This window comes from Saimiri boliviensis, chromosome 9 (genome assembly GCF_048565385.1).
Source record: "Saimiri boliviensis isolate mSaiBol1 chromosome 9, mSaiBol1.pri, whole genome shotgun sequence".
NCBI classification, from domain to species: Eukaryota; Metazoa; Chordata; class Mammalia; order Primates; family Cebidae; genus Saimiri; species Saimiri boliviensis.
The window spans coordinates 76,144,518-76,158,231 of NC_133457.1; the positions used below are offsets into that span (position 1 = coordinate 76,144,518).

The 13,714-nt window shown below is 44.3% G+C and overlaps 1 protein-coding gene across 4 annotated transcripts in view; it reads right to left on the reverse strand.

The window, feature by feature from the left end:
* Nucleotides 1-7,357: 7,357 nt before the first annotated feature.
* The window catches only part of KIZ (kizuna centrosomal protein), a 114,361-nt gene continuing 108,004 nt past the window's right edge, over nt 7,358-13,714 (reverse strand). For all 4 annotated transcript variants that reach the window (XM_010343716.2, XM_003933154.4, XM_010343717.2 and 1 more), the window contains 2 exons: nt 13,243-13,286; nt 7,358-10,790 (listed from right to left, as the gene is read on the reverse strand). In XM_010343716.2, the coding sequence (XP_010342018.1) occupies nt 10,693-10,790; nt 13,243-13,286 (142 nt within the window). In that variant the 3' untranslated portion in view covers nt 7,358-10,692. The remainder of the gene's footprint in view (nt 10,791-13,242; nt 13,287-13,714) is intronic.

Here is a 13,714-nt window from a genome sequence, read left to right on the forward strand (position 1 = left end):
TTCCACAATTAAATTTTGGAGATGTCTTTGTATACAATGGACAGAATTCTCTATAGCAGCTTTGGCCAATAGAAACATAATAAAAACACAAATGCAAATCATACGTGTAAGTTTACATTTTCTAGTAGCTACAATAGAAAACATACAAAGAAACTGGCAAAGAAGAAACTGGTGAAATTAATTTTGATGCTATATTTTAACCCAATGTATCCAATATCTCCATTTCAAGATATGAACAATATAAACAATAAAAAAGGCTGGGCCCAGTGGTGCATGCCTGTAATTCCAGCACTTTGGGAGGCTGAGGCAGGCAGATCACAAGGTCAAGAGATTGAGACCATACTGGCCAACAAGGTGAAATCCCGTCACAAAAAAAAAAAAAAAGTTTACATTATTTCCTGCAAAGTCTTCAAATCCAGTGTGTGTCTCTTAATTTGGACTGGCTACGTTTCTTTTTTTTTTTTTTTTTTGAGACGGAGTTTCGCTCTTGTTACCCAGGCTGGAGTGCAATGGCGCAATCTCGGCTCACTGCAACCTCCGCCTCCTGGGTTCAGGCAATTCTCCTGCCTCAGCCTCCTGAGCAGCTGGGATTACAGGCACGCGCCACCATGCCCAGCTAATTTTTTGTATTTTTAGTAGAGATGGGGTTTCACCATGTTGACCAGGATGGTCTCGATCTCTTAACCTTGTGATCCACCCGCCTCGGCCTCCCAAAGTGCTGGGATTACAGGCTTGAGCCACCGCGCCCGGCCTGGACTGGCTACGTTTCAAGTGTTCAAGTTATATGTGGTTGGTGATGACTGCTGGGGAGCATGGCTCTAGAGTATACATTTAGAAATGGAGTCTCCCGAGTCAGGACATGCCCATCCACAACTTCACTTGATGCTGCAAACGGACTCTTCACACTGTGCAGAAGTCCCTCTTCCCTGAAGTCCTCCTCAATCGTCAGTGAGGCCTGCCTCTCACTCTCTGCCGGTCTGTTGGGTTTGGAATGGCACCTTATTATATGTCATTTTAGTTTATGCTAGTGAGTTCAAGAACCTTTTTACATTTACTGAACATCTGGATTTTGTTTTCCATGAACTTCTCATTCCAATCCTTTGCGTTTTTCCAGAGTTGTATTTTTCTCAACATGTATTTATGTATTCCAGAAACAGGTCTCTGATGGATATATATCCTAGAAATGTCACCTTCCAGTCAATTATTTGTCCTTTTTTGTTGGTATTTTTGTCACACAGCAGAGTCTAAAAACCCCTTTCTCTTACCCCTCCCCTCTCCTCCCCTTCTCTCCCCTCCCCTCCCTTCCCCTCCCCTCCCCTCCCCTCCCCTCCCTTCCTCTCTTGATAGAGTCTTGCTGTGTCACCCAGTCTGGAGTGCAGTGATCTCAGCTCACTGCAGCCTTGACCTCCCAGGCTCAATCGATCCTCCAGCCTCAGACTCCCTAGTAACTGGGACTACAGGAGTGCATCACCAAGCCCGACTAATTTTTCTATTTTTGGTAGAGATGGGGTTTCACCACGTTTGCCTAGGCTGGTATTGAACTCCTGGGCTCAAGCTATCTACCTGCCTCAGCCTCCCCAAATGCTGGGATTATGGGCATAAGCCACTGTGCTCAGCTACAGAAATTTTAAATTTTAATGTTGTGATATTTATCAATACTCTTATGCATTTGTACTTCTGTCTTGGCTAAGAAATTCTTTTGTGCTTCAAAGTCATAAAATACTTGTTTTAGTTTTTTTCTTTAAAAGTTTTAAAGATTTCTTTTTCATATTTGGTTCTTTATTCCAGCAGGGATTTCTTTAGTGTTAGGGATGAAGTAGAAATTTAATTTTCTGCTTGCCATGTGTCTTGCCAGTTGGTCCAGCCCTGACGGGGAAGCTGTGATCACCTCACTGATTGCTAAGAGTATGTTGGTCCCATACCCAGTTCTCATGACCGAAAATATTTCTAGGGCCTGCATTCTGCTCCGTGTTTCTATCCGTGAGCCAGTACCACACGGTCTGATTATTCTTTATAATAAATCTTTATTTCTGCTATAGGGAGATCCTTTCTCTTTATTCTTCAAAATTGTCTTCAACATTTTGGTCTTTAAAATTCCTTCTGAGTTTTATGACCAGCTGTCAAGTACCTGGAAGACCTGTTGGGATTTTGATTGAAAGCACATTGGCTTTCCGATCTTAGGAGCTAATTTTTTTTTTGAGATGGGGTCTTGCTCTGTCACCCAGGCTGGAGTGCAGTGCACTCTCAGCTCACTGCAACTTCGTCCTCCTGGGTTCAAGCAATTCTGCCTCAGCCTCCCAAGTAGCTGGGATTACAGGAGTGCGCCACCATGCCCAGCTAATTTTTGTATTTTTAGTAGAGACGAGTTTTCACCATATTGGCCAGGCTGGTCTCAAACTCCTGACTTCTAGTGATCTGCCCGCCTCGGCCTCCCAAAGTGCTGGTATTACAGGCATGAGCCACCGTGCCTGGCCTAACTGTGATTCTTTTAAGATAGTTTTCCTGTCCATGAATCCTTAGTTCTCCACTGTCAACAAATGTTTATGATTTTGTCTTTTAAAAACCTTTTCAAGCTTTTAAGATTTGTGTCCTGTAGTTTTTGTTGTTGCTGTAAAAGGTATTTTAACACTGTTTTGCTGGTGTATCATTCTACAGTTGATTTTGGACGTTGTCCTTTGACAGGGTTTGGATATTTGTCCCCTCTAAATCGCATGTTGAAATGTGATCCCCAGTGTTGGAGGTGGGGCTGGTGGGAGGTGATTGGATCATGGCAGGGGGGATCCTCTATGAATGGTTTAGTGCCATCCCTTTGGTGATAGGTGAGTTCCGGTTCAGTTCATGTCAGATCTGGTTAGGTGTGTGGCGCCTCCCCACCCTCTCCCTGCTTCCGCTCCCCATGTCATATGCTGCTCTCCTTCCCCTCCTGCCATGATTGTAAGCTCTCTTGAGGCCGTACCCGCCACAGATGCCAGTGTCACGATTCCTATACAGCCTGCAGAACCATGAGTCAAAATAAGCCTCATTTCTTTGTAAATCGCCCAGCCTCAGGTATTCCTGTATATTAACACAAAAATGCCCCACCACTTCCTTATATCTACCCATTTTGCTGACCTTTCACTGGTTCTAAGGTTTAGTCCTAAAAGTCTCTTGATTTTTTTTTTGTTAACAACCATATTGTCTATGGATAATAAATCCTTTGTCTCCACCCTTCCGCAGTTACTCCTTTCTCTTGGTGTATATTCCACCTACCTTCATGGACTCAGCCCTCACCTTGCTGCCCAGGTACTCTATGCTGCCACGTGGGACAATTAATCATGTTTAGTTTACACGTTCTTTTGTGGCACTGAGCCCTGCAGATGCCATGTCTCTGCCTATGTTCCCTTATGCCTCCAGATCCACCTTCCATGTGAAACTTTCTCAACTCTACCCTAGGAAAAATTATTTTTCACTCCTCTCAGCTTTGGGGACATATGCAGATGGTCCCTGACTTACAGTGGTTCGATTTAAAATTTTTGACCCCATGATGGGTGTACCTAATGCATTTCAACTTAACACTGTTTTTGACTTATGATGGGGTTATCAGGATGCCTCCCCATCATAAGTACCATTATGTACTGTACATAACACACCATGCTTCAGGCTTTTTCTCCTTTCTTGGAGTGAGTATCCCGAGGTCAGTGGCGGTGCTAGATTCATCTCTGCATTCTAAGTGACTGTCACAACAAGGCGCCGCACACAGGGAGTGTCAGAAAAGGACTGCAAAATGACCAGATAATAAGGCTGTATCTGAACTTCAGTCGGGAGTTGGTGGGGAGTGGTTACCCCAGATCTAGAGCTGAGTCCTTAACACTGTGAGTCCTGGTCCCTGATTTCATCAGTTCATAAGATCCGCATGTTAGTCAAACTCACCAAAGTTTGATATAAAGAGGAAGACCAGGTTATTAACTTATGCTATGATAGTGACATTCCTTTTACCTGGGAAACAGGACTAGCCATGGGCCCAGTGTGTGAGCTCCCCATGAAGCTTGATCCTCTGGAAACCCGAAAACACATCGGCGTGGTATTTGGCGAGGGTAACAGAGCAGCTTTCCTCTCCCCCCACTTGGCCATGCCTTCCTAGAACGTCGTCTTTTTTTTTTTCTGGCTTATTTTTGAAGGTCAATTTTCTTTTTCTCTAAAATGTATTTTAAAGGAGAACTTTATATCACTGCTATATATTTTACTCTATTTATTTTTATGTTGTCAGGGTCTCATTCTGTTGGCTCAGGCTGGAATGCGGTGGCACGATCATGGCTCACTGCAGCCTCAACCTCCCTGGACACAGTGATTCTTCCACCTCAGCCTCCCATGTAGCTGGAATTACCGGCATGAGCCACTGTGCCTGGCCACTTCTGTAAATTTTAAACCAGAGTCGTTTGAGATAAATAGAAAGTAACTAAAAAGGAAAAGAAAGGTTAAATTTTAGCTGGAAAATTTTGCTTGCTACAAGTGTGGGGCCCTAGGCCTATTCTATTGCTACAAAGTAAGAAAAACGGTTAGCAAAGTTTTAAAGACCTAGGCTTTCTTCTGGGTGATCTCTAGGTAAAAGACGTTCAGATGTAGGGCTCTGTAAATCCCATCAGCACTGCTGACAAATAGCAATTTGTTTGAAGGGCCTGTTTCGTTTTCTTAGTGGGTATCAATCTTTTAAGTCTGGTAAGATTTAGATTAAAAATAGAAACAGGCCGGGCACAGTGGCTCACGCCTGTAATCCCAGCACTTTGAGAGGCCAAGGGGGGCGGATCACGAGGTCAAGAGACTGAGACCATCCTGACCAACATGGTGAAACCCCATCTCTACTAAAAATACAAAAAAATTAGCTGGGCCTGGTGGTGCTCGCCTGTAGTCCCAGCTACTCGGGATACTGAGGCAGGAGAATTGCTTGAACCTGGGAGGCGGAGGTTGCAGTGAGCTGAAGTCGCGCCACTGTACTCCAGCCTGGTGCCTGGTGACAGAGTGAGACTCTGTCTCAAAACAAACAAACAAACAAAACAAAACCCAGAAACACTTAACAGAATAGAAAAGCCTATGTGCATAGAAAAAGTATGGAAGGGCATCACCCAAGTGTCAATAACATTTATTGATGGAGGTTAGTTTTTGAGGAATTATTTTAGATTTGTTGCAAAGATAATGCAGAGTTCTTACAACCCCTAGCCCAGTTTCAGTTGCCCTGAATATTATCATCTTACATTGCTGTGGCAATTTGTCAAAACTAAGAAACCAACCTGGTACACTGAACTCCAGACTTCACTCACATTTCACCAGATTTTCCATGACTGTCTTTTTTCTGTTCCAGGACCCCACCAGGGCCCCACATTGCATTTTAGTTGTCATGTCTCTCTTGCCTCCGGTCTGTGACAGTTTCTTGGTCTTTCCTTGCTTTTCATGACATTGAAGGTGTTGAGGTGTAATGGCTGGGAGTTTCGTCAAATGTCCTGAGTTTATCTGATTTTTTTTCATGAACAGGCTATGGTTTAAGATTTTTAGAAAGAACACTACAGAGAAGTGCCATCTCCTGGAAGCATGTCAGGTTCCGGATATCCACACGAGTCATCACTCATGAGTGCGAACTTTTATCACATAACGGAGTGTGAGGCAGGTATCTCCACGGTACCATTACTATTTCCCCTCTCCATCTCTATTCTATGGAGGTGAGTCACTAAGTCCAGCCCACACTAGAAATGGGAGGAGGAGGGAGAATTCAGCTCTACCCCTTAGGCCAGTTCATTTGCTATTTTCCAGTTGAGACATAAACAAATACCCAGAGAAATGCTCCAGACGCTGTGCCTGCTGTCCAGAGACCCCAGAGGGCTTCCCAGCAGGCTGTAGTTTCTGGGAGTTTCCCTGTCACCAGTCTCCCGTTTATTGGCTACCATAGCTCAGTTCTAAATATGTCCCCCAACCCCTGCCCCAACGTGTGCAACTTATTCCCACCTTCTGCAACTAATTGTTACCACTTCATTACAGATACTCGAGGTTCTCAACTGGAAAAAGGAAAAAAGGTGTTCTTTATTCAGGATTGAATTTTCTTTAAGAAAATCTCGGCCAGGCATGGGGCTCACGCCTGCAATCCCGGCACTTTGGGAGGCCGACATGGGTGGATCACGAGGTCAGAAGTTCAAAACCAGCCTAGCCACGATGGTGAAACCCTGTCTCTAATAAAAATACAAAAATTAGCCAGGCTTGGTGGCGGGCACCTATAATCCCAGCTACTCAGGAGGCTGAGACAGAGAACTGCTTGAACCCAGGGGAGGGAGGTTGCGGTGAGCCAAGATCCTGCCACTGCACTCCAGCCTGGGCGACTGAGTGAGACTCTGTCTCACACATATACAAAAAGAAGAAAGAAAAAAGAAAGAAAGAAGAAAAAAGGAAAGAAAGAAGGAAAGAAGAAAAAATATATACATAGATGGAAGAATAGTATATTGGTCAGGATGGGCCAGAATTTTCCTGTGGTAACAACCTCCCAATTCCAGTGGTGCAAACACGCATCGGCAGGGGAGGTCTGCCCACCCTAGTCACTGAGGTACCCAGGCTGACGGAGGCTCCACTTGTCCCATGCTTCCATGGCTGCTGACCCAGGAAAGAGGTCACAGAATCACACAGCAGTTAAAACTTCTGACCAAAAGTGGCATTGATTACTTGTATTCACATTGCATTGGCCAAAGCAAGTCACATTTTTCCATTTAACTTCAAACCTTGCCAGGCACACTTCTCCTTTGTCTTCTGAGTGTTTACTTAGTATCTATATTGCTCTTCACTTGGCTGCAATATTTATGTATCACTTTTGACCAACTTTTCTAAAATGAGAAGTTTTGATGAACAATGTCCTTTTTGACTCTAAAATTCAAAGACCATGTGATCTCTCAAAGCTTTTCCAGTCCTAAAATAGCATGAGTCTAAATCTTTCCATCGTGTGCTTTGAGCCATAAGGTACCCCCTTATTTATGCACAGAATTATTTAATAATGGTGGAAAGGGAAAAGGGAATATAGAAGAACAGTGCTGCAGTATAAAGCTTAAAAGTTTTCAAAACCAAAGAGTGAAATATTTTCTTATTAGAACAACTAATCCAGAGCATAATGCAAAACAAAAACAAAAACAAAAACAAACAAAACCTAAGCAAAACAACCAATATTCCTTGCCTCCCATCAAATGGATAAACCCATTGACTTCAGAGTTGGATTTACTTGCCCACAGTAGACAGGTGTTTCTAGAACAGTGGTTCCCACTGGGGTGCCTGCTAAATATGCAGATTCCTAGTCTCTACATCAGCTCTGAGTTGGTTTCTATGCTGACCAAGCAAAGTATCTGGGACATAATAGGGTGCTCAATAAATAGCTATTTTATTAGCAAATTAATAATACACAAATTATACCTTTTTAAGAAGAAAGGAAAAGGAAACCCGCAGAAGGATCTTTCTTAGTTGCCAAGGGCACTATCAAGAAACCCAGGTGTGAAGGCTCAGATGAGGATGGTGATCATGGCCTCAAAGAGACAGGAAGTGCTTTGGTAATTTGAGTGAAAAGAAGAAAGAGTAAAGGAGTGAATCAAAGGCAACTCCCAAGTTCCTGAACAGGGTAAGTGACAAGCAGGAAGTGATTTAAAAACAAAATACACACAATGCTTGAAAGATCATTTCAGCTTCAGAGAATCTGAGTGATCAAAGGAAGCCAGAGTAGTCACATGACACACCGTGACCCCCCGGCTCCTGAGTTGCACAATTAACTTCTGACATTAACTTCTGACATTGACTAAAGTGACCATTTAAAAGTGAGAAAGTGGGCCGGGCGCGGTGGCTCAAGCCTGTAATCCCAGCACTTTGGGAGGCCGAGGCGGGTGGATCACGAGGTCGAAAGATCGAGACCATCCTGGTCAACATGGTGAAACCTCGTCTCTATTAAAAATACAAAAAATTAGCTGGGCATGGTGGCTCGTGCCTGTAATCCCAGCTACTCAGGAGGCTGAGGCAGGAGAATTGCCTGAATCCAGGAGGCGGAGGTTGCGGTGAGCCGAGATCACACCATTGCACTCCAGCCTGGGTAACAAGAGCAAAATTCCGTCTCAAAAAAAAAAAAAACAGTGAGAAAGTGTTGCACCAAGAGTTGCCTGAAGTCACTGGAGTCACTAGACCCCAAAATGTATGAATTATCAATTTCCTTTTTCTAAACAGTAGTGACATGTAATTTGCATAGCATGTAATTCACCTATTTCAGGTGCACAATTCAACGGTTTGGGGTGTATCCACAGAATGATACAATCATCACTACAATGAAATTTAGGACATTTTCATTATGCCTGCCAAAATCCCTCATATCCATCAGCAGTCACTCCTCTCCCAACCCCAGGCCTAGACAACCACTCATCTGTCTCTATGGATTTTTCTATCCTAGACACTGCACAGAAATCAATCTGACATTACGTGGTCTTTTGTGACTGACTTCTTTCAAAGTTCACCCATGTTGTAGCATAGATTAGTACTGCATGCCCTTTTACTGAGGAATGATATGCTATTGTATGGATATTCTGCTTAGCCATTTACTAAGTGACGGACATTTGGGTTGTTTCCACTCTTTGGTTCTTAAGAAGAATTCTTCTATAAACATTCCTGTACAAGTTTTTGTGTAGATATGTTTTCATTTCTCTTGGAGTAGAATCATTAGGTCATAACCCCTCTATGCTTAACCTTTTCAGGAACTACCAGAACGTTTATCAAAGTTGCTGCACCATTTCACATCCCTGCCAGCAATTTCTCCACCTCACCACTTGCGTTACCTGCCTTTGTGATTCCAGCCATGCTAGACGGCATGAAGGTGTACCTTACTGTGGTTTTGATTTGCATTTCCTTGAAGACCAATTATTTCAAGCATCTTACTGGCCATTCGTATATCGTCTTTGGAGACATATCTATTCAGATCCTTTGCCCATTTAAAAAATTGGGCTGTCTTTTTATTAGTGAGTCATAAGGGTTATTTGTTATTTATCTATTTCTGGATACAAGTCCATTTTTAGATGTATGATTTGCAAATACTATCTCATTCTATAGATTTGTCTTTTCACTTTCTTTTCTATTTTTCTTTTGAAATAGAGTCTCACTCTGTCGCCCAGGCTGAAGTGCAGTGGCGCTCTCTCAGCTCACTACAACCTCCGCCTCTCAGATTCAAGTGATTCTCCTGCCTCAGCCTCCAGAGTAGCTGGGATTACAGGTGCGTGCCACCATGCCCAGCTAACTTTTCGTATTTTTAGTAGAGATGGAGTTTCACCATGTTGCCCAGGCTGGTCTTGAACTCCTGACCTCAATGTGGTCTTTTGCAACCACATCTAACGGTTGTATCTAAGGGGTTATATCTAAGAAACTGTTGCCTAATCCAAGGTCATAGAAATTAATACTTTTTTTTTTGATACGAAGTTTCATTGTTGTCACCTAGGCTGGAGTGTAATGGTGCAATCTCAGCTCACTACAACCTCTGCTTCCTAGGTTCAAGTGATTCTCCTGCCTCCGCCTCCCAAGTAGCTGGGATTACAGGCACCTGCCACCATACCCAGCTAATTTTTGTATTTTTAGTAGAGATGGGGTTTTACCACATTGGCCAGGCTGGTCTCAAACTCCTGACCTCAGGTGATCGGCCTGCCTCAGCCTCCCAAAGTGTTGGGATTACAGGCGTGAGCCACTGTGCCCAGCCACCTATCTTTAAGTCTAACAGTTTTATAGTTATAGCTCTTAACATTTAGTTTCTTGATCCATTTTGGTTAATTTTTGTATAGAGTGTGAAGTAGGGATCCAGGTTCATTCTTTTGCATGTGACTATCCATTTGTCCCAGCATCATTTTTTGAAAAGACGATTCTTTATACTCCATTGAAGAGCAGAAATTGCCACCCTTGTCAGAAATTAAAACTGGCTCAAATGTGAGAGTTTTTTTTGGGATTCTCAATTCTAGATATATATAAACCAATAGAGTCAATATTCCATTGATCTCTGTTAATCTAGTACCACAGTATCTCAATTACTGTAGCTTTTCATTAAGTTTTGAAATAAGGAAATGTGAGAATTCCAACTCTGTATTTCTTTCTTTTTTTTTTTTTTTTTGAGGCGGAGTCTCACTCTGTCACTCAGGCTGGAGTGCAGTGGTGTGATCTCGGCTCACTGCAACCTCTGCCTCCCTCCCAGTTTCAGGCAATTCTCCTGCCTCAGCCTCCTGAGCAGCTGGGATTACAGGTGCACACCACCACACACAGCTAATTTTTGTATTTTTAGTAGAGACGGGGTTTCACTGTGTTTGCCAGGCTGGTCTCGAACTCCTGACTTCAAGTGATCTGCCCACCTTGGCCTCCCAATTGTATTTCTTTTTCAAGACTGTTTTAGCTATTCTGGGTCTCTTGAATTTCCATATGAATTTAATCAGCTGGCTAATTCCTTCAAAGAAAGCAACTTGAATTTTGATGGGCATTGCATTCATCACTTTGCTTCATGATGACACTTAAAAATGATTATGCAAGTTCATATTTATAAAATTTCACTGGAATAGCAATGTAGTCCTAAGTTCTCCTATGAAACAATTAGAAAACTTAAAAGAACATATTTATTTTGGCTATCACATATGAACACAGGATTTCAGTTTGTTTAAAGACTTCATTTCCAACAGATGTTACAGCATATTAGTCATAAAAATCATCAGAATCGTCGGTGTTATAGTTTCTAGGGCGTAAAGCAGCCTCAATTTCTGAGTTACTGTCGTCAGACTCATCCCAGAGGGCTGGAAAATAAAACCAGAGAGCCATTTAACATTTCTGCACTCTAGTTAAGAGCTTACAAAACAGCACAGCACAGAAGGACTGGTTAAGCAGAGTGCCAGTTTGCAAAATGCCTAACAGGGATACCACATAATATACCTGACCAGATACATCCAAATGCATGTCCGTATTGCACAAATGTACACATTTCAAAGTGTGTCCTATGCAGTGTTATGGAAAACACTTTGTAGAATACTTCCTTTTCCCTTCTGTTGTGCCTAACTCTTTATTATAGGACAGGGATTTAAAGTCAGGGTTAACGGCTGGGCATGGTGGCTCACGCCTGTAATCCCAGCACTTTGGGAGGCTGAGGTAGGGGTATCACCTGAAGTTAGAAGTTCGAGACCAGGCTGACCAACATGTAGAAACCCCAACTCAACTTAAAATACAAAATTAGCCAGGCGTGGTGGCACATGCCTGTAATCCCAGCTACTTGGGAGGCTGAGGCAGGAGAATCGCTTGAACCCAGGAGGTGGAGGTTGTGGTGAACTGAGATCATGCCATTGCACTCCAGCCTGGGCAACAAGAGCGAAATTCCCTCAAACAAACAAACAAACAAAGTCAGAGTTAACATGGAAGCAGGGTTCCCTGGGGTGTTGTATCATCCTGATGCCACCCATCCCCAGCTGCCCCTCCATTTTTATCTCCCTGTCTTCTTTATGAGAGCAGAGAGGAGAAGGGAAAGATATGGCAGAGGAATAAGCAGAGATGTTTAGCCTGAGACAGGACTTTGGTCCACATTGTTTACTGGAGAGGTGATTCCAGGAACCATGGGGACAGTGACACAAGGAAGACGGGAAGCCCGTGAAGGGTATGATGACGAGTGGCTGCCTGGCAGTGAGTGGATAGGCGAGGCTCAGCCTGCTGGGGCCCCCTGAGAGCCTAAAGAACTCTCCCCAGATGGTCCCAATGAAGAGCAAGGGAACGGGGTTACCAATCACCAACTTGCCTCTGTTGGCCGAGGGTTGCTCTCAACCCAGGGCATCAACGCCCCGGCACTTTGGGCTGCCCTGTGATGGCTAGGTCTGCTCCTGCAGCCAGAGAAAGCCCTCAGGCAGACAGACACAGCTGTCCGGTGGAGCTGAGGTGCCTTCAGGTGGTCCGGCAGGATGTGGTGGTGGAGCTGACCACATCTACTACAGCAACAATCTCTTAACTCTGCTGACACCTGCATGCACTGCCTGCCAGCTCTGTGCTGACTTCTCATGTGACCCCATCTCATCCTCACACCAGCCTGGCAAGGTAAGTATTGTTTCCATTTTACTGAGCAAACAAACTGGGGCTGAGGGGGTTAAGTAACTGGCCACAATCACAATGCCAGTGAGTGGCCAAGCCAGGAGTCCCCCAGGTCATCTGACTCAAGCCCATACTCCGCATCACAACCCACTGGGTACCTGTCTCCCCATCAGTTGGTAGCTGTCCTTCTAGAAGAGTGATTCACACTGGAGTACTTCCTAAAAATGCAGATTCCTGGGCCTAGGCACTACAGCAGCTCTGAATTCGTTTCCATGCTGGGTTAGCAAAGTGGGACACACTGGGTGCTTAATAAATAGTAGATATTTTTGTTATTAGCAATAAAATTATTAATCAAATTATACCTTTAATTTAAGGTATAAGGGGGTTTAAGGAGACAGGAGTTGAGGAAGCCCAAGCTGGGCAACGGGCATGCCACAGTGTCATGGTAGAAGGAGGGCTAGATCTTTCCTGTGAGCTGGGTGTTGAAGGATGAATAGGAGCTCACTGGGCTGAGGAGAAGGAAAAGGGACTCCCTACAGAAGGAACAACATGGGCAAAGATACAGAGGCATAGGTGTGGTACAGTTGAAAAAAAGCTGACAGTGGCTTGACTCTTGGGCGGAATAAGCTGGAGAGCAGGGCTGGGGCCTCCCGGAAATGGAGAAAGCTCAGCCTCTGCCCTGCAGGCGGAGGGGAGGCATGGGTAGTCCTTACATAGGAAGGCGGGGGAAGCCAGGGTTTGGAGGCTGGTGGCCAGGTGGAGGATAGTCAGGAGCTGGGAGGGAATGGGTATGAGGAAACCAGTTAGTTACTCCAAGAGCCTGTCCGGTCATGAGCAACGGGTACTTCTGAGGATGGGGAGAGAGGCAAGAAATATTTTATTGGTAAAATGCACAATGCTGGTAATTAATTAGATGCGGGGGCCAGGATCCCCCTGCAAATTCATACTTGCAAATTACAATGCTCTGCCCCTGTGGTCCATGGCACCTGTGTGGCCCTGTCTATGAAGAACTGTGCCTCCAGAAGCCCTCAGGTCCCACCCCAGGGAGAGCTGCAAGGGCAGTCCCTGGGATCATGGCCGCTTCAGGACTCACACGAAGGTAGAAACAACAAATGCATGTCACAGAGTTTTTTGGTTAAAACAAAAAATGAAAATCTGGTGTCCAGTTATTTCTCTTACCATTAGATATTAAATTGATCATCAGTTTCTTTTTGTTTTCATGCCTGCAAAATAAAGAATCAGTCTAAGTTCTGGAAGAAAAAAGACAATGAGACTAACATTTTCATAACGAATGCATTAGCACTTTGAGTCACTGGAGGCCAGAACTTTGCACTTACTTCCCAGATTTTTAAGAGTAAAAGGGCTGGGCGCGGTGGCTCAAGCTTGTAATCCCAGCACTTTGGGAGGCCGAGGCGGGTGGATCACGAGGTCGAGAGATCGAGACCAACCTGGTCAACATGGTGAAACCCCGTCTCTACTAAAAATACAAAAAATTAGCTGGGCATGGTGGCGTGTGCCTATAATCCCAGCTACTCAGGAGGCTGAGGCAGGAGAATTGCCTGAACCCAGGAGGCGGAGGTTGCGGTGAGCCGAGATCGCGCCATTGCACTCCAGCCTGGGTAACAAGAGCAAAACTCCGTCTCAAAAACAA